Source organism: Vanrija pseudolonga, chromosome 7 (assembly GCF_020906515.1).
Source record: "Vanrija pseudolonga chromosome 7, complete sequence".
In the NCBI taxonomy this organism is placed as follows: Eukaryota; Fungi; Basidiomycota; class Tremellomycetes; order Trichosporonales; family Trichosporonaceae; genus Vanrija; species Vanrija pseudolonga.
Window position 1 is genome coordinate 1784277 of NC_085855.1, and position 17112 is coordinate 1801388.

General features: G+C 63.3%; 5 protein-coding genes across 5 annotated transcripts; 3 read left to right on the forward strand and 2 right to left on the reverse strand.

Annotated features, from left to right (window-relative positions):
• The first annotated feature begins 10 nt into the window (after positions 1–10).
• On the forward strand, positions 11–2682 carry LOC62_07G009572 (uncharacterized protein). The gene is made up of 3 exons (XM_062776125.1): positions 11–626; positions 674–2036; positions 2076–2682. The coding sequence occupies exons 1-3, from the start codon at positions 352–354 to the stop codon at positions 2628–2630; spliced, it is 2193 nt and encodes a 730-aa protein (XP_062632109.1). The 5' UTR covers positions 11–351; the 3' UTR covers positions 2631–2682.
• A 321-nt stretch (positions 2683–3003) lies between these two features.
• LOC62_07G009573 (uncharacterized protein) lies at positions 3004–4296 on the forward strand (the record flags this gene model as incomplete). Its single annotated transcript, XM_062776126.1, has 1 exon — positions 3004–4296. One exon carries the CDS (start codon positions 3004–3006, stop codon positions 4294–4296), a length of 1293 nt encoding a protein of 430 aa, XP_062632110.1.
• Positions 4297–4800: 504 nt separating this feature from the next.
• LOC62_07G009574 (uncharacterized protein) lies at positions 4801–5919 on the forward strand (the record flags this gene model as incomplete). Its single annotated transcript, XM_062776127.1, has 1 exon — positions 4801–5919. One exon carries the CDS (start codon positions 4801–4803, stop codon positions 5917–5919), a length of 1119 nt encoding a protein of 372 aa, XP_062632111.1.
• A 1963-nt stretch (positions 5920–7882) lies between these two features.
• Positions 7883–11004, reverse strand: LOC62_07G009575 (uncharacterized protein; the record flags this gene model as incomplete). The annotated part of the gene is made up of 4 exons (XM_062776128.1): positions 7883–8629; positions 8666–8949; positions 9044–10589; positions 10858–11004. 4 exons carry the CDS (start codon positions 11002–11004, stop codon positions 7883–7885), a joined length of 2724 nt encoding a protein of 907 aa, XP_062632112.1.
• A 1096-nt stretch (positions 11005–12100) lies between these two features.
• LOC62_07G009576 (uncharacterized protein) lies at positions 12101–16871 on the reverse strand (the record flags this gene model as incomplete). The annotated part of the gene is given in 6 exon segments (XM_062776129.1): positions 12101–14453; positions 14468–14820; positions 14859–16481; positions 16547–16573; positions 16628–16756; positions 16794–16871. The coding sequence occupies 6 exon segments, from the start codon at positions 16869–16871 to the stop codon at positions 12101–12103; spliced, it is 4563 nt and encodes a 1520-aa protein (XP_062632113.1).
• Positions 16872–17112: the final 241 nt, after the last annotated feature.

Consider the following 17112-nt stretch of genomic DNA (forward strand, 5'->3'; position numbering starts at 1 on the left):
CTCTGCTCACTTTTGTCACTCTCCATTCCTCGACCACCTCGTGCTGTCTGGTGCAGCATGTGTTACTAGCGTGCCCACCGCGTATCACCACTTTTGGCTTACACTGCCCCTCCTCCACGGCCCCCTCGCCATCATCGCCGCCGCCGTCGCCGTCGCCGTCGTCACCCCCCCCGGCTATCCCGCGTTCATCGCCGCCGGCCCACTTGGCCCGTCGACCATTGTCTGGTGCATCGCCTTGACGCACACACACTCTCGCCTTCTCTACTTCGTCGCTTACAAAAAACAACTCGCCTTCCTCCATCCTGCTACTGCATCGCACTCTCTTGCCACTGCACTCTACATCCCCCGGCCATGTCGTCCTCGGCACCACCTAACGGCAGAAGCGGCCATGCCCCAGCACTAGCCGCGGCCTCCTCCCCCTCGGCATCAGCAGCGGCGGCTACCACCACCTCCTCCGCCGCCGCCGCTGCTGCTGCCGCTCCGCCCCCGACATACGCACCGACCCAGCCCCAGATCCTCGTCGTGCCCCTCCCCGACGCCTCGAGCTTCTTCTGGGGCCGCACGATCCAGGGCGAGGTCTTCATCAAGGGGCTCGGCGAGCGCCGCACGCGGACTGTCCAGTCTTTGTAAGTCGCTGCCTGGCCTAAGGCGTTGCTCACGCTGACGCACCCAGGTCCGTGTCCGCGCGCTTGACGGACCGGCTGCCCGGCCACCCGGTCGACGACTTGCTCGACATTGCCCCGCAGACGCTGTACCCCGTTGCCGAGCCGCAGGCGAGCACATCAGCATCGACAGAAACGGCCTTCCCCACCTCGCTGCGCTTCGCACTCCCGCTCCCGCCCGCACTCGCGGACGGCTCGCCCCTCCCGGCCACGCTGAACCTCGGCGCTGGGGGAGAAGTGCGCTGGGAGGTGCAGGTGCGCCTCGCGCTGCTCTCCGGCGAGGTGATCACCGAGCGCGTCACGGTCGAGGGCACCCCACCAGACGTGTGCACCGACCAGACAGAAGAAGAGCCGCTCGAGGCCGAGTCGGTGCTCGAGCGCGACGGAGTGCGCGTGCGCCTCGTGCTTGCGTGCTCGCGCCCGCGTCTCGGCGCGCCGGTGCGCGTCGGTGTCGAGGTCAGGCCGAAGGGAAGGAGCGAGAAGCGCACGGGCGTCGCTGGGCTCGCGGCCCAGCCTAGTGCCGCCGAGACACTCCGCCCGCTTAGGCGGATGCGGCTGGAGCTGATCCGCTCGGTGGATATCATTCCTGGCCCAGAGGACTCGGCTGCGGGTACGACCCACTCGCCGTCGAAAACGCACATCCACACCACGGTCCTGCATGCTTCGGGAAAGTCACTACGGTATCCCGGTGCGACGGCACCTCCGCTCCGGCTCCTGTTTACGCTGCCTACGGCGCAGCTCCACCCTGGGGCGATTGCGACGGGCGGCGAGACGACGGCGCGCACGCCATACCACTCTGTCCGGTTCAAGGTCCGCGCGACGCTCGGGTTCGGCGTGCACGAGCAGCAGCCTGGCCCTTCGCGGGCGCAGGACGAGCGGGGCGACTGGGCGGTCGAGCAGGAGATTACGATTCGGCCACCAACGTGGCAAGAGCCCCGTGCTGTTGTCATTGAACGCGGGCTGCAGCCCGAACTTGGCACCGGCGACGCGGCGCAGCTCGAGCTCGTCGACGAGGACGAGCGCGAGGCGTACCGCCGTAAAGGCCGCGATGTGGTCGGCGAGGGCGGCACGACGCGCGTCGACGGAGGACCGAGCGCCAGCGGCGCCGTGGACGAGCCGCCGTCGTTTGGCGAGGCTACCGAGGCGCCGGGACCGTCCGGCACGCAGTCGCATGCCGGCGACGACGACAACGCGCTCCCGAGCTTTACAGAGAGTGAGGCGCAGATGCGCTCTGGTGCTGTGCCACTGCTCAATCAAGCCGTGCCGAGTGAGCGACTGGTACCGGTCAGCTTTACGCCCGATGACGGAATCGCCGACGTGCGAGCCGCGCAGCGGCGCTCGTCGTTCTCTGGCGAGCTGGGCACTTGGATCGAGGTGGGTGAAGCAGTGTAGAGCGCAGCTGACCCGTTCCAGTACGACGGCTACGAGACGTTCTCTGTCCCACCACCGCCGCCCGCCGCGTCCTACGGGCTGGTAGGCAGCATGGACCCGCCTAGAGAAGGCGACGACGAGGCGCACGTGGTGGGCGACATGGCTGCGCGCCTCGGCATCGAGGCGGGCCATGCGCCGGCGCACCCCGCCGAGCTGCTCGAGCAGCTTGGACTCAACACGCGAGTGGTCGACATGCAGGACGACATGCCGCCAGGCATCGACGAGCCTAGCCTGCCCGCGCTGCCAGGCTTTGGCGGCCCAACGCCCCCTGTGCGTGCCTTTGCTGCCGCGCCGTTCGTCGCGCCCGCGTTCCGCTCGCCGTTTGCCAACGTGCGCGATAACGACTCGGAGGCGGAGGGTGACCATCCCCCGAGCTTTGCAGCATCCGAGGCGGCCGAGGCAGCCGGCGGCGTCGCCCACTCGCGCGTGGTTTCGAGATCAGGCAGCCTCGCCGTGCCGTCTGACGCGCCCCCACCGGGATATTTTGGTGGTGTGGCTGCTGGCTCTCCGCACGGCGGGCCACCCGCGTACAGCTAGTGATTTGTAGAGTATGTGTCTATAGCTTGACTGTATGCTAGAGAGTTGGGCGTGCGTCGTCATGGTGCGGCTGCCGGCTGCTCGCTGGGTCGAGTCGAGGCATTCGCGGGTGGAGGTTATCAATCCCGAGTGGAGGTATGCAAGTAGTTGCCGGCCGCCGTTGGGCGCCATGACGAGTCGCGCGCGCTCGGCTCTTGCCGCGTCGTCGTCGTCGCCCTCGTCGATCGATCACAACCGATCAGCAACCGATCACAACCTTGCAGTCGCTCAACTCATCCACTCGCCTTACCATCGACACGAGCACCCCAGCGTACAGCAGGCCACGTCGTCGCCGAGCTCGCCTACCCCCACTCCCCCTCCACCGCGCTCCACCATGGCCGAAGCCGCCCCAGGGCCCGACGACCCGCCCGTGCCGGCTGCGCTGCTCGACTCGACGGCGTACCCGCACATCCTGGACCACATCCTGACCCACACAGACTGGGATACGCTCCTGTGCTTCCGGCGCACGTCGCGCTCCCTCCGTGCCCGGGTAGACAATGTCCTCTCCCACTTGGTCATCACATCAGAGGACGACGCCGCGCTCGTACTCTCCTCGTCGTCGGGGTGGCGTGCCGAGCGCCTGCTGCTCCCCTTCCCGCAGGGCCTGGGGAGCTATGTCGGCCCGGTGAACATCGCCCCCTGGTCCCTCGAGAACGAGAACGAGGACGACGGCCCCGAGCCCGCCGGCCGCAGGCGGCGCAGCAGCGCATCGCGCACCATCCAGCTGCCCCGCCTGCTGCCGAGCTCCAACGTCCCCCCCGGGCTCGTAAGCCTAGGCGCCAGCGCCGACTTCTTCGAGCCCCGCAGACCCGAGCACACAGTAGCGCAGGCAGGCGAGGTGTCCCGCCTCCGCCTGCTGCTGGCGCCCGCGTCCGTCGTCGACCTCCACGGGCCGGTCAACGACCCGCTCCTGTCCGCCTTCAACCCGCTCGCGAGCGTGCCCATATCGGCGCGCACGGTGCGCCTCTTCCCCTCCCCGAGCGGGCAGCACGGCTCCGTGTCGCTGTGCCACGCGCGCAGCGTCGTGCTCTTCGGCGGCGCGGTGCTCGCGCGCAACATCTTCCTCAGCGGCGCGCAGCGCGCGCGCGCGGCAGGCACGTACCTCCCGCCGACGGTGCTCGACCTCGCGCCGGCCACGCGGCGGCTGGTGCTCAACTTCCCCTTCTATCGGGGGTACGACCACATCCACCGCGGCGTGAAGCTGCAGCTGTCGGCGGTCGAGCACGTCACGCTCATCTTCTCTGAGGCTGCGAGCGACGGAGAGGACGGGGACGACGAGAACGCCGCCGCGCCCCATGTGCCCCCGATGCGCTGGGTCGTGCTCGTGCTGCTTATAGTGCAGGTGCTAGAGGGGGCGAGCGCGACGGTCGTCAACATGCGCCCGCTCGCGCACGCGTGGCCAGACTCGGACCGCTTCGCCCCTGCGCCTGGCGAGATTGAGGCGGCATTACGCGCCGCAGTGGCCAGTTATCTCCGCCCGCAGGCCGCACGCGGGCTCGACGTTGCCGCCGCGCTGGGGCGCCTAGAGATCCTCAGCATGGAGGAGTACGCTGCGCGGACTGACCGCGCGCAGCTCGCGCTCGAGACGGAGGGACAGGGAGAGGTCGGGACGGTTTGGTGGCGCTGAGCTCGTTGTAGCATACATGTAGGCATATACATTGCACTCACTTCTGACGCGTACGGGCAGCCAGGAGACATGAGCCGAGCCCAGCTCTGGATGTTGACTGACTCGGCCCATCCATCACCACCTGAGCGCCCTGCCACGCCGCCACTCAACCAAGTCCTCGCACCACGTCTCCCACGGCCGCCGCCAGTCTCGGCGACACACACACAGTGATGGTGTACACACTTGCGTCTCTCAACTTTGCACTGACACGTCGCTCCCTTGCTGTCGTCAAGTGTCGCCGCCAGCCGACCAGCTGCTGTCGAGCGTCTGACTACCGCTTGTCTCCAATCCCACCGCCACCCTCTTGACTCACACCACGCCAGCAAGATACGAGTCACCGCCCCGCCCAAGTCACAAGCCACCAGCGTGCGCAAGTCACCAGCGTTAGCACGCGAGTCACCCCCAGGAGCCCTCTCATCGAGCGACACTCGCAACACCTTCTCGCCAGCATCCGTCACCTGCACAATGACAACACCTCAACCAGACGGGTACCCGCCGCGGAAGCGCCGTCGTCTTTCGGCCCGGCCCTCTAGCAGTCACCATGACGTTGCAAGCCTGTTACCCAACAGTCAAGGATCACAAGCAGGGCCTCAAGCCGTCCCCCCGCCTCCCCTTCAGCTCGACTGCTCCACGCCCTCGCCAATCAGCTACCAATACCATGCCAACATTATGGACACGATTGTCACATTCGCAGCGCCTCAAACACTGTTGGCGCTTCGCGCCACCTGCCACGACCTTCGCATCTCCGTGGAGAGGTCACTCTTCGGCATGGTAGTCGAGGGGCATGCGGTTGCGTGCTGCGGTGGCTGGCGTGGCAGCTTCTACGGCGTTAGTTCGCGTACCTTGTCGCTCCTCTACAGCATGTCAAAGGCGGCATCATTGCTTGGACCTGTCGCTGTCCTGCCTACAACTACCAGCACGCTGTCAAAGGTGACGATTACAGTCAACGGGGAGCACCTCTCCAACCTCCTCATCCCCTTCAGGTTTCGCATCCTCGAGGTTGTCGTTTTGAAGGCGCCACCACACCAACAGACCCCCGTCTACATCCCGAAGGTCACCGAGGTCGACGTTATCCACTGGCCGGTCGACTGGACAGGTGTCAACCTCAAAGCCGGTCCCCACATTTGGCCATTGACGCGCCCGATCTTGCGTGGCGGAACAGATGCCGACTACGTTGCCTATATCCGAAGATTCCGAAACAACCGCCCTACGCTTTCTCAGATCACCATGATTCTCCAAGGGCCGGCTGTGGACGGTACGCCCGAGCAGTTGAATTCGATTGTTAATCGTACCTTTTACCCGCTCATATATCAATCCGTGCGCTTCTCCAGGCTGGTTGTAGTTGGACTGGACAGCATGTTCCACACCGCAGGTCGAGAAACCATCCTTTGGCTTAAACACATGATCTGGCACAACCTGTTTCGAGCCCTGCGACGCATGGGTGAGATGCCTCGCCGCGTCACAATCCACTTCATTTCAAAGGCCGAGTGGTACGCCCGCTTGATGCCCATCAATCCGCGCCCCGAACCGCGTCCTCCTCCTGCGCTAGAGACGTTGATGGGCAGGCTCTCGCTCGTCGATTAGTAGCTCGACTCGTAGACCACCAGTGACCTTCAATTGGGTGAGTAAAGTAGGCAGCTGTAGATACTTGGACATTCATGCAGAATCTGCGCACCGCTCGCGCTCGAGACGGAGGGACAGGGAGAGGTCGGGACCGCCCCGCCACGCCGCCACTCATCCCAACGCTCGCACCACGTCTCCCACGGCCGCCGCCAGTCTCGGCGACACACACACTGACGCACTGCACACTCATGTCTGACAACTCTTGCATTGACACGTTGCTCACTTGCTGTCGTCAATTGTCAAGCGCGCATCGACAGCGTCGTCCCATCGTCAGCAGCTGGCCGTCCCCTGCTTCACCACCTCGCCGTCGACCGGCACGCCTCGCCTCTCACGCCGGCAGGATACGAGTGGCCAGTGCTGGCTCGAGTCACACCCCACCCCTGTTGCCCAAGGGACACTCGCTCCACGCTCTCGCGGATACCCCACGCCCCCGGGCCCGGTACTCGCCGCCGATACAATGCGAGCATCTCGGCCACTCAAGACCGCCCTCGAGCAGCGCCATGCTTCGACTCCGTACGCAAGGACGAACCATAAAGCCGCGCGCGTGTCACTCGGCCGCCCGAGCCCCACCTCAACGCTTCTAGTCCAGCCTCTCGCGACAGCCGCCCAGCTTCAACCGCCGGCGGCAGGGCCTCAACTGGAGCCGGAGACATCATCAACGCTTGTACTCCAGACTCCGCCTACCGCTGAGCTCGACTGCTCCACCCCCTCGCCGATCAGTTACGCGTTCCACGCCAATATTATGGACACAATCGTCACTTATGCCGCTCCGCAAACGCTACTGGCGCTGCGTGCCACCTGTCATGACCTTCGGATCTCGGTGGAGCGATCCTTGTATGGCATGACGGTCGAAAATTGCGACGTCGAGTGTAAGGGCGGCTGGCGCGGCAGCTTCGACCGTGTCAAACCTCGTGCCGTGGCGTTGCTGTACAGCTTGGCACGGTGTCTTCGCCTTATTGGCCCTGCTGGTGTCCAGCTTGATGATACCGCTGGGTCTCTCGACGCCGCTGCCCAGCCCGCCCGCAACACACCACTGCTCATGGTTCCAACGGAACCAGCCGCTCTTCAAATCGACTCACTTGTCGGTATCCAATTTGAGCAACTCGACGTCATACTTCCGGCGAGGTGGTTTGTTCAAGACTTCGTCATTATAAACATCTCCAACGTCACGGATGTAGTTATTCTTCACTGGCCGCTGTACTCTCCCAGTTCCAACATAAGGGCGCCCGAACCAGTCATATGGCCCGCCGGTCGTCCTACTAGGTCGGATGACGCCGATACCGCCGCTTATGTTCGAGCTGTTCGAAACGATTGTCCAATTCTACGCCTGCTCATAGTTCACTTCAAGGGCCGTATCGAAGGCCTCGCCCATTCAGAGATCAAGCAGTTCGTTGCTGAAACCTTGCAAGAACCGCTCACGTGCTCTGTGAAGTTTTCGAAGTTAGTCATCGTCGGGCTGGACGAGGTATTCAACACCACAGTCCCCGTTCAGCCTCTTGAGGAAGCGATTGCGCAGGCGATGTCCAGCGCGCGGCAAGAGATGGGTGACGATCACTCCGTTTCAATTCATGTCTGCTCGAGTGTCCAATGGAAGGAGAGATTAGTAGATATTGAGCCACGCCCCGAACCACGTCCCCCACCCACACTCGAGACGTTGATGAGCAGGCTTTCGCTTGACGATTAGTACTTCGACTCGTAGACGCGCCAGTGACATTCAATTGGGCGAGTAAAGTAGGCAGCTGTGGATATGGACTTAAACATTCATGCAGAATATGTACTTAGACGTGAGCGTCCCCCAGTGCAGAAGGCAGAAGTCGAGAGCCGTGGCCTGCCAGCGACTGGCATGTCGTAGATCATCACGTTGGTTCATAGACACAATTTCCAAGCTATAGTACAACGCGTGTCATCTTTGTCAATCTCCCACCTATGGCCGGGGTCGGCGTCCTCCGGCGTGAGGGCCGCCTTTCTTGCGTGTGGTCGATGTCGACTGGGTCGCTGGCGCAGCCTGTCCCATGGAGAAGGCGAGCGGGGGTGGAGCTTGGGTCACCGGCGCGGGAGCCAGTCCCATGTTGAAGCCAGGTGCCGGAGGAGCTGGTGATGGTGCTGGTGCTGGTGCTGGGGCTGGTGCTGGTGCCGGTGCTGGTGCTGGTGCTGGAGGGGCTGGTGCCGTGCGAGGTGTGGCTTGGGTCAGAGTGGAGCCGAAGGTCGCGCCGATGGCTGCGGTACCTGTGCCACTGATGCCCGCCTTGAGGGAGAAGGTGTTCTTGACTTCTACCAGGGCCCCAGTCCTGCGTGCTAAGGAGAACGACTTCTCCACTTTAGCAAAGGCGGAAATGACAGCAGAGAGGATCTCTTCCCGACTAAACGTCTTTTGGCCCGCGCCCAGCCCGTCTGCGCCACTGAACCCGTTGTCGACCTCGCCATGGCCCTTCTTGTTGTCGACATGGGACTTGTCAACTGGGGTCGACTCTGCGACTTTTTGGTGGGTCGCCTGGCGATACCACGGTGGTGCCCTGGCGAGGATGAGCCTTCCCAAGGCCTTGAGAAACTCATTGTCGACCGCATCCCAATTACGTTGGGCATGACGAAGGGCGCGTTCGCGGGCCTTGCGCGTAGGCTCCGCAGGCTGCCACGAGTTGTAGCGGAGGCACTCGCGCTGGAATCCCTTCATCTGCGTCGTTAGGCCGTGCCATCCTCAATTACTCACTCCAAGCAGAATCCAAGCAATTGCCAGGGGGTCCAGCACGTACTTCGCGCTGTCGAACTCGGAGCCGGAGTTGGCAAGCGGAGACTCGGCGCTGTCGGGCTCGGACTTGTCGAGCTCGGACTCGGGGTCTTCGGGTAGAGGCGGGGGGACGATGTAGGATCCGCGAAGTTCCCAGAGGTGGTATGCACCCACCGCCCACTCCTTCGCCTCTTCTTCAGAAGGGGGTTGGGGCGGTGGCGCCGGCAGCGTGTCCGCCAGCGCCGCGCTTGTTGCCGCCGCCGCCGCTGCCCTTGTTGTCGCCGCTGCGGCCGCCGCCAGAACCGGAGCCGCCGCCGTTCTTGCTGGCAGATGCGTTGTCCTGCCTCTTGCCCTTCCTACCCGAGGCGTTGCCGTTCTTGTTGCCACCATTGCCAGAGGCATTGCCGCTCTTGCCGTCCGAGGGACCACTCTTGCTGCCTGAGGCGCTTCCCTCCTTGGTGCCAGAGGCGCCGTCACCGCTGGGGCCGTTAGCCGCCGCCGAGAGAGACGAACTGGGAGGGTCGCCCAGCTCCTCCTTCTTGGCCCCTCGCCTTGCACGGCGTCCTCGTGTCGTCTTTCCCGTGGGAGACGAGGGACGGCTCGGTGGCAGGGGGACGTCGGCCGGGAGCAAGAGCGGGTTAGCGGGGAGGGGAATGTCCGCGGGTACCTTCTGCGGGGTCTCAATGGTAGGTGCTGAAAGCTGCACAGCCTTTGAACTCTCAACCAGCGTGGGTGAGTTACCCGTGATCTCAGTCGGGGGCGCTTGAAGCAGCTCAGCCCGAGAAGCGTTGTCGGAGACGTCTTCGACTGGCTTCTGGAGATCGGTGGCAGGGGCGGAGGGAGAAGGACGGGCGCAGGTAGCCGGGGAAGCCGTCACGGAGTCGCTGTCGGCAGCGAGGTCGATGTCCTCACCGACGAGCACGGTGGACTCGAGGGGAGGGGCAAGGTTGCTGTTGGAGACTTGCTGGGTGGCCTCGGAGAGAGGAGCCAGGTCGTCGGCGACAGCGGTGTCAATGGCCTTGGTGGCCTCGGCAGGCTTGGGGCACTCGGGGTCCTCGGAGGGCTTGTTCGGCTCGGCAGTCTCAGTGGCCTCGAAGGTCTTGGTAGGCTCTGCGGGAAAAACCGTATCCTCAGCACCCACGTCGTCGGCGACGACTTGCTTGGCAAGCTCAGCCGGGGTAGCCACCTCAACAACCTGATTGTTGGCGACGACTTGCTCGGCAGCCAGCATAGCTGTGTGGTTGGTGAAGGGCAGCTCCTCCGTGAGCTCGGTATCAAGGGCCAGGTCGTCGGTACGGCGCTGCTCGGTGGGCTTGACCAGGCGAGCAGGGTCATCGGCAAGTGGTTCCGTGGTAAGGCTGTCAAAAGAAGGGCGGCGGTCGGCGTCGAGATTGTCGAGAAGAGTGCCGAAGGCCTCGTATTGGCTGCAAAGCCAAACGAGGCACTCAGTCAACCAGTAGGTCACGGTGACCATGCGACGGCCGATACCGGCCAGTGCCCAGCATCCGGCACGCCAGATCGCCTTCTTGGCAACGGCGAAGTCGACGACGTTGGCGGTGGGAGACTCAAAGGCGCCCTTGGCGACGGTGGACACGAAGACGTTGGCAGCGCCAGACTCAAAGGCGCCCTTGGCGACGGTGGACACAAAGACGTTGGTGGAGTCAGCCTCAAAGGCGGGCACAACGGGCTTGGCGACGTTGGACACGAAGACCTTGGTGGTGGGAGCCTCAAAGGTGGGCTCAACGGGCTTGGCGACGTTGGACACGAAGACCTTGGTGGTGGGAGCCTCAAAGGCGGGCACAACGGGCTTGGCGACGTTGGACACGAAGACCTTGGTGGTGGCAGGCTCAACGGACTTGCCGATAGCGGGCACGACGCGCTTGCGGACCCGAACGGTGTTCCCAAGCTGCGAACATCGTTGTCAGTCAACTGGGACACTCTACTTCTCACGTCTATCTCACCTCCGTGTTGGGAACTTGGCCGGTACCAGACATACCACCCACGGATGACGTATCGGTGGCTTGGTCCTGCGGTGCGTGAGCGTTGCCACCAAACAGGACACCACCAGCACTCACCTCCCGCTGATCAGCGGAGGCTTTCTCAATAGCCCTGTGTGCCAGAATGACCGTCTGGTATGCGTCAGCGCCATGTAGAGTTAAAACACGCCAACTCACAACCAAAATGACGAGTGCTATCTGGGCCACCGGTACCCAAGGCATCAGGTCATTCAGGAAATCGAACTCCATCGTTCCGCACACAAGCGGCCAGTAGGCAGCCTGCGGCAAAACGAGGACGACGAAGACGAGTGCCGACGAGAGCATGGAGAGCTCAAACTGTGGCGGGTGAGGAAGGGGAGCACGGTTTGGTTGATTGACTTACCAGGACGAGGATAAGAGCCAGGACAAGGGGAAGTACCAAGAAGATCGGAGTGTGCGCGTGAGCAGAGCTCGACAGCGCAACATCAGCAGCAGGCATGTTCAAAGCCATGAACTGCGCAGCGAGATTGATGAGAGGTGTGGTGGGGGTGGGACGCAAGTGGTGTGAGACCAGCATGTTGGCTGGTAGCAGCATGGTGGTGGTATGTTGAAGTGAAGAGAGGGGTTGCAACGCAAATTTTAAAGTGGGTGGGCGTGGGCGAGTGCTGCCGGTCTGGCCAGTTTGGCCAGTCTGGTGCTGTGCTGGAGTCAGGAACAATGGGGATGAGTTGATAGAAGCACACACACACAAACACACACCCCTGATGGCAGGTGGTGTGTGTTGGGTGCGACTTCAACGCACGCCGAGGTGCGAAGGGGGCTGTCGCACCTTCTACCGCTTTGTCCGCGCCGCTCGTCGGCCACGCCGTGACGTTCAACACAATGCATGTGCGGTGGCAGTTTCAAAGCGCAAGACTTGTGCATCAGCTTTCACGTGCAACAGCATGGGTGATGTAGTGATGCATGTCGAGCGGGGGCAGCGTTTCGACGTGATTGTGGCGCTTGTCTTAAAGCAACACACACGCACGGACCCGAGTCTGCCACACACACGTCACACAAAAGCTTGGACCTGCGCTGGTCACACAACGGGATCATTTCACAGCGTCACACGTGCAGCCAGCGTGGACGCCGCAGCGTGGGCAGCGGAGCGAGCTCTGCACCTCGGCGTGGGGCGGAGAGGCCAGACTGGCGGGATGGAGAGCGCTTGGTCTGGATAGATGAGGAGCTGCTGTACTGTTAAAGTGGTGGCGCAGCGACATGAAAGGCAAATCAGTGAACGTGTGAGGGCAACGGGGGTGGGCGAGTGGGTCTCCATGCCGAGTCCATGTGTGCACAGCACATCTATCTACAGTGTCATTCACAATGTCCCCTCCTCATCTCCTCCTCTCCCAAGCACTCAATGCTCCTCCTCACCGTCGGGGGTCCAGCGCGTACGAGATGCCTAGGTCGACGGGTCGCAGGTCGGTGGGTCCGCTGGGACCTGGGCCACAGACTCGTCCTTGGAGGCAGTCGGAGCCTCGTCGGCAACAGAGGAGCCAGCAGCCACGGCCACCGGGGGGCCCTTGCCCTTGCCGGACGCCCTCAAGTGTGCCTTGATCGGGCGCGCGGTCCCGTCGGGGACTCCGACCTGCTCGGTGTGGTCACGCTCACGTCGCTTGCGCTGCGTGACGATCGGTGCCACCGCCGCAGCCTCCTCATCAGCCGCTTCCTTTGCGAGGGTGGCGGCCGAGAACGACTGCCTACCCAGAGGCGAACTACCAGGCGGAGAGCGGCGTGAAGACGATGCGCCGTGTGGCGGCGTCTTCAAGGCGAGGGGAGAGACAGACCCAGAAGCTCCAGAAGTAGAGGGCGAAGAACTCGACGAGCCCGATGGGGTGCTCTGACCCAGGTGGTTCGTAAACCACCCCCTCGCAAGGCTCCTCATCTTGGAGTTGAGCCTGGGCTTGTAGGGCTCGGGCTCGGGCTCTTGCTCTTGTGCCGATGAGCCACCGGAGGTTGGCGACTGCAAGTTGCTGGCAGAAGCCTGGCCAAGGCGCTCGGGTGCCGGGGCATCGAGTGCGGCCACTGGTGCAGTCGACGATCCTACGTCAGATGCCGCCACTGACTCTTGCTCCACAGGTGCTGCTGGCCTTGGCGTGGGGCTCGGCGTCGCCGGGGCCTCCTTGAGAGGAAAGGCGCTGCTAAACTGAGGCGGCGGCGGAGGCTTCCACCCGGTGGACGGGGCCACGAGTGGCTTCTGTGGCACTTGGACTGGCTTCGTTGCTGGTCCAACCAGTGCCGAGAACGGCGGCGGCTTGGAAGTGGACACCACTGGCGCTGCTGACGTGGATGCGGGGGGACTCTTGGGGAATGGTGATGAGCTCCAGCTGTTGCTGGAAGCGGAACCACCTGCCAGCCCCTCCGATTTGACGGCAGGGCGAGGACTGGGCGTCCAGCCCGTCGGTGGGGGAATCGCAGGGGATGAGATCTGTGGCTGCGAGGGAGCTTGTGTCGACGCGTTCAAAGCTGGCGGGCTCGGCGTCGTGATCGCAGGCGGTGAGATCTGCTCCTGCGAGGGAGCTTGTGGTGCTTGCGAGGGAGCGCACGCTGGGACAGGTGACGTTGACACTGCCTGAGTGGATGGTGGTGACACCGATGGCGGCGTTGGCGGGGGTGTTGGCAGGTGCGGGGGTTGCTGTGTTGCCGACAAACCCATCATGGCGTGGGCGCCTTGCTGTTGACGTGCTGGTGTCACTGATGGGGGCGAGGCGTTGGTGGACTGGGGCAGGCCGACAGTTGGCGACGACGAGGCGGCACCCTCGGCGGTTGTCTGCGAGTCCTCCATGTCTTGGTCCTCCAGCTCATCTGCCTTGTTGAACCAGATTACCCTGTCCTTGACCTTTGGGGGGAGCACGAGAGCGCTGGGCCGCGTGCCGTAGCCACCGAAGCTGCCCGCGAAGGAAGATTTATTCCCATTGGGGGCGCTCACGGTGGACGAGGTTGAACTGGTCGGCTGCCAGGTCAGGCTACCCGTGGGTGCGTTGTTGGCCTGGGTTGCCGCCGAGGCGACAAAGCTCGAGCCGAAGGGCACAGCGGTCATGTTGGTGTTGAAGCCGCCGGAGCTGCCCGCGAAGAAAGAGGTGTTTCCATTGGGGGCGCTCACGGTGGACGACGCTGAACCAGACGATGGCCAGCCCAGGCTACCCGTAGGTGCGTTGTGGGGCTGGGGTGGCGTCCAGGCGAGGAGGTTCGCCGACGACGCGGGGGGAGGGAAAGTGGCGACAGGGGCGGTTGCGTTGCCCCCGCTGCCACTCGCCTCCGAGTCTTGCATTGTGTGATCGCCGTCGCTGACCACCTCGCTGCTGCCGACCATCTGGTCGTCTTCAACGATCTCGCCGTCTTCGAGAGGCGTGTTACCGCCACCGGTGCTGCCCGCGAAGGAAGAGATATTCCCATTGGGGGCGCTCACAGTGGACGAGGTTGAGCTAGTTGGTTGCCAGCCCTGGCTACCCGCAGGTGCGTTGTTGGGCTGGGTTGGCGCCGAGGCGGAGAGGCTCGCCGAAGGCGCGTGTGGAGGGAAAGTGACGACAGGAGCGGTTGTGTTGCCCCCGCTGCCACTCGCCTCCGAGTCTTGCATAGTGTGGTCGCCGTCGTCGCCCACCTTGCTGCGGTCGACCATCTGGTCGTCTTCTTCTGCGATCTCGCGGTCTTCGAGAGTCGCTTTGCCTTCACCGTTGGCCATGTGCTGGTCAACAGGGAAGGCCCTTGTGCCCGTGGAAGAGGATGAACCATCCTCACGGGCGTTGGCGCTCCCACTGGGAGCGCTCACCGACGGAGAGAACCCCGGCGGACCTTGTCCCCCTTCTCCCACAAGGTGGCCGTGTTGCCGAGTTGGGCTTCCTGGCCGCCCCGAGCAAAACCCGTCGCGTTCTGGTGCGCAAGGGCGTTGTAGCTTGGCGGGGAAAAGTTGGAGAGCGTCACAGGTGGTGCGGTCGACTGGGGAGCCGCTGGCTCATCTTCGTTCACGCCGAAGATGGTGAGGACGAAAGAAATGCGCCTGAACGGCGTCCACTGGGAGCACACATCCTCCATGTGCTCAAGCGCCCACGAGCGGTCGCCAGCCCTCGGCTCAGGCAGTTGGCGAGCGCGGGGATTGGCCTTGATCTTCTCGCAACCACCTGGCTGGAAAGTCAGCACGGTCCAGCACGGATTGTTCTCACTGGAAGAAGGAGGCGAACCAAAGCATGCTGCCTTCCAGGCGTGAACTTAAGCTTCTTGAGCATGTATTTGGCCTCGTTCGATCCCTGGATCCTTTCCTTCTCCTTCTGTTCCGCCGTGAGGGCCACCTGCACCGGGCGTGCATCCTTCTCGGCGGCCTTGAAGTCCGAGAATGAGGCGATGGATGACCCCGGGAGACTGTGGTTGTGGGCGGGCGTGCCAGTGCCGTTCACAACAGAACTGGTGCCCGTCGTCCAGCCACTCGCCGAAGCACCGCCAAGGCTGGGAACTTGGGCCAAGACGGGAGTACTGTTGACGGCAGGCTGGCTGATGGCGGCAGTGGCACCGTTGTTGTTGTTGGGGAAGAAACTGGGAATGGGGCCGACAACCGGCGTGCTGGCGTTGGCAGTCTGAGAGGGAGCTGATGCGCTAAAGAGGCTCGACTGAGGTGGCGTGGGGGTGGATCCGTTCCCGGGACCCAGGCCGTTAAGCAGACTGCCTGACGCGTCTGTGTGTGACATGAGCTGAGACTCCTGCCCGGCCGAGGCCATGTTGATGTCGTCAGGCTGCTGAGGAGTCGCCGGCCAGGCAATACCAGACAACAAACTGCCTGGGGTCGGAACCGCCGGGGCCGCAGCAGCCGACGTCGCAGCCACCGGCGTCGCCGTGGACGGGCCGAAGCGGTCACTCAGCTTAGGCTTTGAAGGTGACGACGCCATCGAGGACGGAGGAGTCACCGGCCAGGCAATACCAGAAAACAAACTGCCTGGGGTCGGAACCGCCGGGGCCGCAGCAGCCGACGTCGCAGCCGCCGACGTCGCCTTGGATGGGCCGAAGCGGTCACTCAGCTTAGGCTTTGGAGGTGGCGACACCATCGAGGACGAGATAGCACCATTCTCCGTAGCCTGAAGCACTGTGACAGGCTGGACCGGCTCACAGGTGAGAGGAGCCTTGCTCTCAGAAGAGGTGAACGCGGCGTCGGTCGAGTGCGTGATCCCAACATTCTGGCCGAAGACGTCGATTATCGGCTGAGGAGGGGCCGCCTCGGCAACTGCGACTGGAGTAACGAGCTCACGCGACGTAGGGTCTTGGGTGGGGATGGCCAGATCGAAGAGGACTTGGGTAGCGATGACGCACATTGCGCCAGCTGGTGCAGGCTGCTCAGGCGCGCAGATGACAGTCTGAGGGCCGAGCGAGGAGTCCGCAGTCTCGGTGGTAGCGGGCGTCGAGTGGTTGATTGGAGCGACAGGCAGAGTCCAGTGGGCATCTGGCGTCGGGTAGGTCTGCTCGGGGCTGACATGTGCGTGCTGAATTGGAATGTGGTGCGCTGGCGAGTCCTGGGGGTCAAGAGGCGGGGCCGGTGATACGTTCCACTGGTTCACAATGTGAGCCACCACCGCGGTGGCAACCTTTGCTGGCTTGGTGTTGAGTTCTTGAGCTGCCGCGAGCACATACTCCACCTCCTCGGGAGACAGAACGTTGTCGTCGGCCGTGGCCAAATCGGTGACCGGTTGATGAGCGTTCTCTGCCATGAGAGTGGCCTGCTCGGCATAGACCGTGCCAATGACAGCAGTCTTGATCTTGTTGGCGTCCTTGGTCTGCAAAAAGATGTCCTCAAACTCGGGCTAATGCAGGGTCAGCCCGTCCTTTCATCCTTCCAATGACGCCATCCGCGTCTGCAGACACTCACGGTCCATGTGGCCTCCATGCACTTGTTCTGCGCGGTGTCAGTCAGGCTCATAGGTGGCAACAAGTGTCGTGTTACACTCACCTTGAAATGATACGCCATAAAGTCAACGCACTTGTTGCGGTGCTCTTCCAGGCTGAGGGTGCGGCCGTGGTGGTAGATGTCGGCATCTTCGTCCTCCGACATCTTGGCAATGACGGCGGCCATGAAAGGCTGGGCGTGTTAGCGGCGGTGCGTGTCGTTAGCCTACCATAGTCGAGTTGGCAAAGCCTTCCGCTTGAAGGCGGAGAGACTCGAAGACGTCCGAGTCACGCCCGTCGCCGGACATGTTGCTCGTGTGGACTGGTTGTAAGTGTTGCGTTGTCTGATGTTTGGTGGGAGGTAGAGTGAGTGAGAGAGTGTTGGTAAGAAGGGGATGGAGGGAAGAGCAGTTGAGAAGTAGGATGCGTGTGCGCTGGCGACAGAGAGTGGGTGGGAGCGGTGCATGGGTCAGGGGCAGCAGATGGTGTGTTGATTGCAACACACAAGGTGCGAGTGTGCGAGTGTGCGGGTGTCGGTGGGGGTATCTT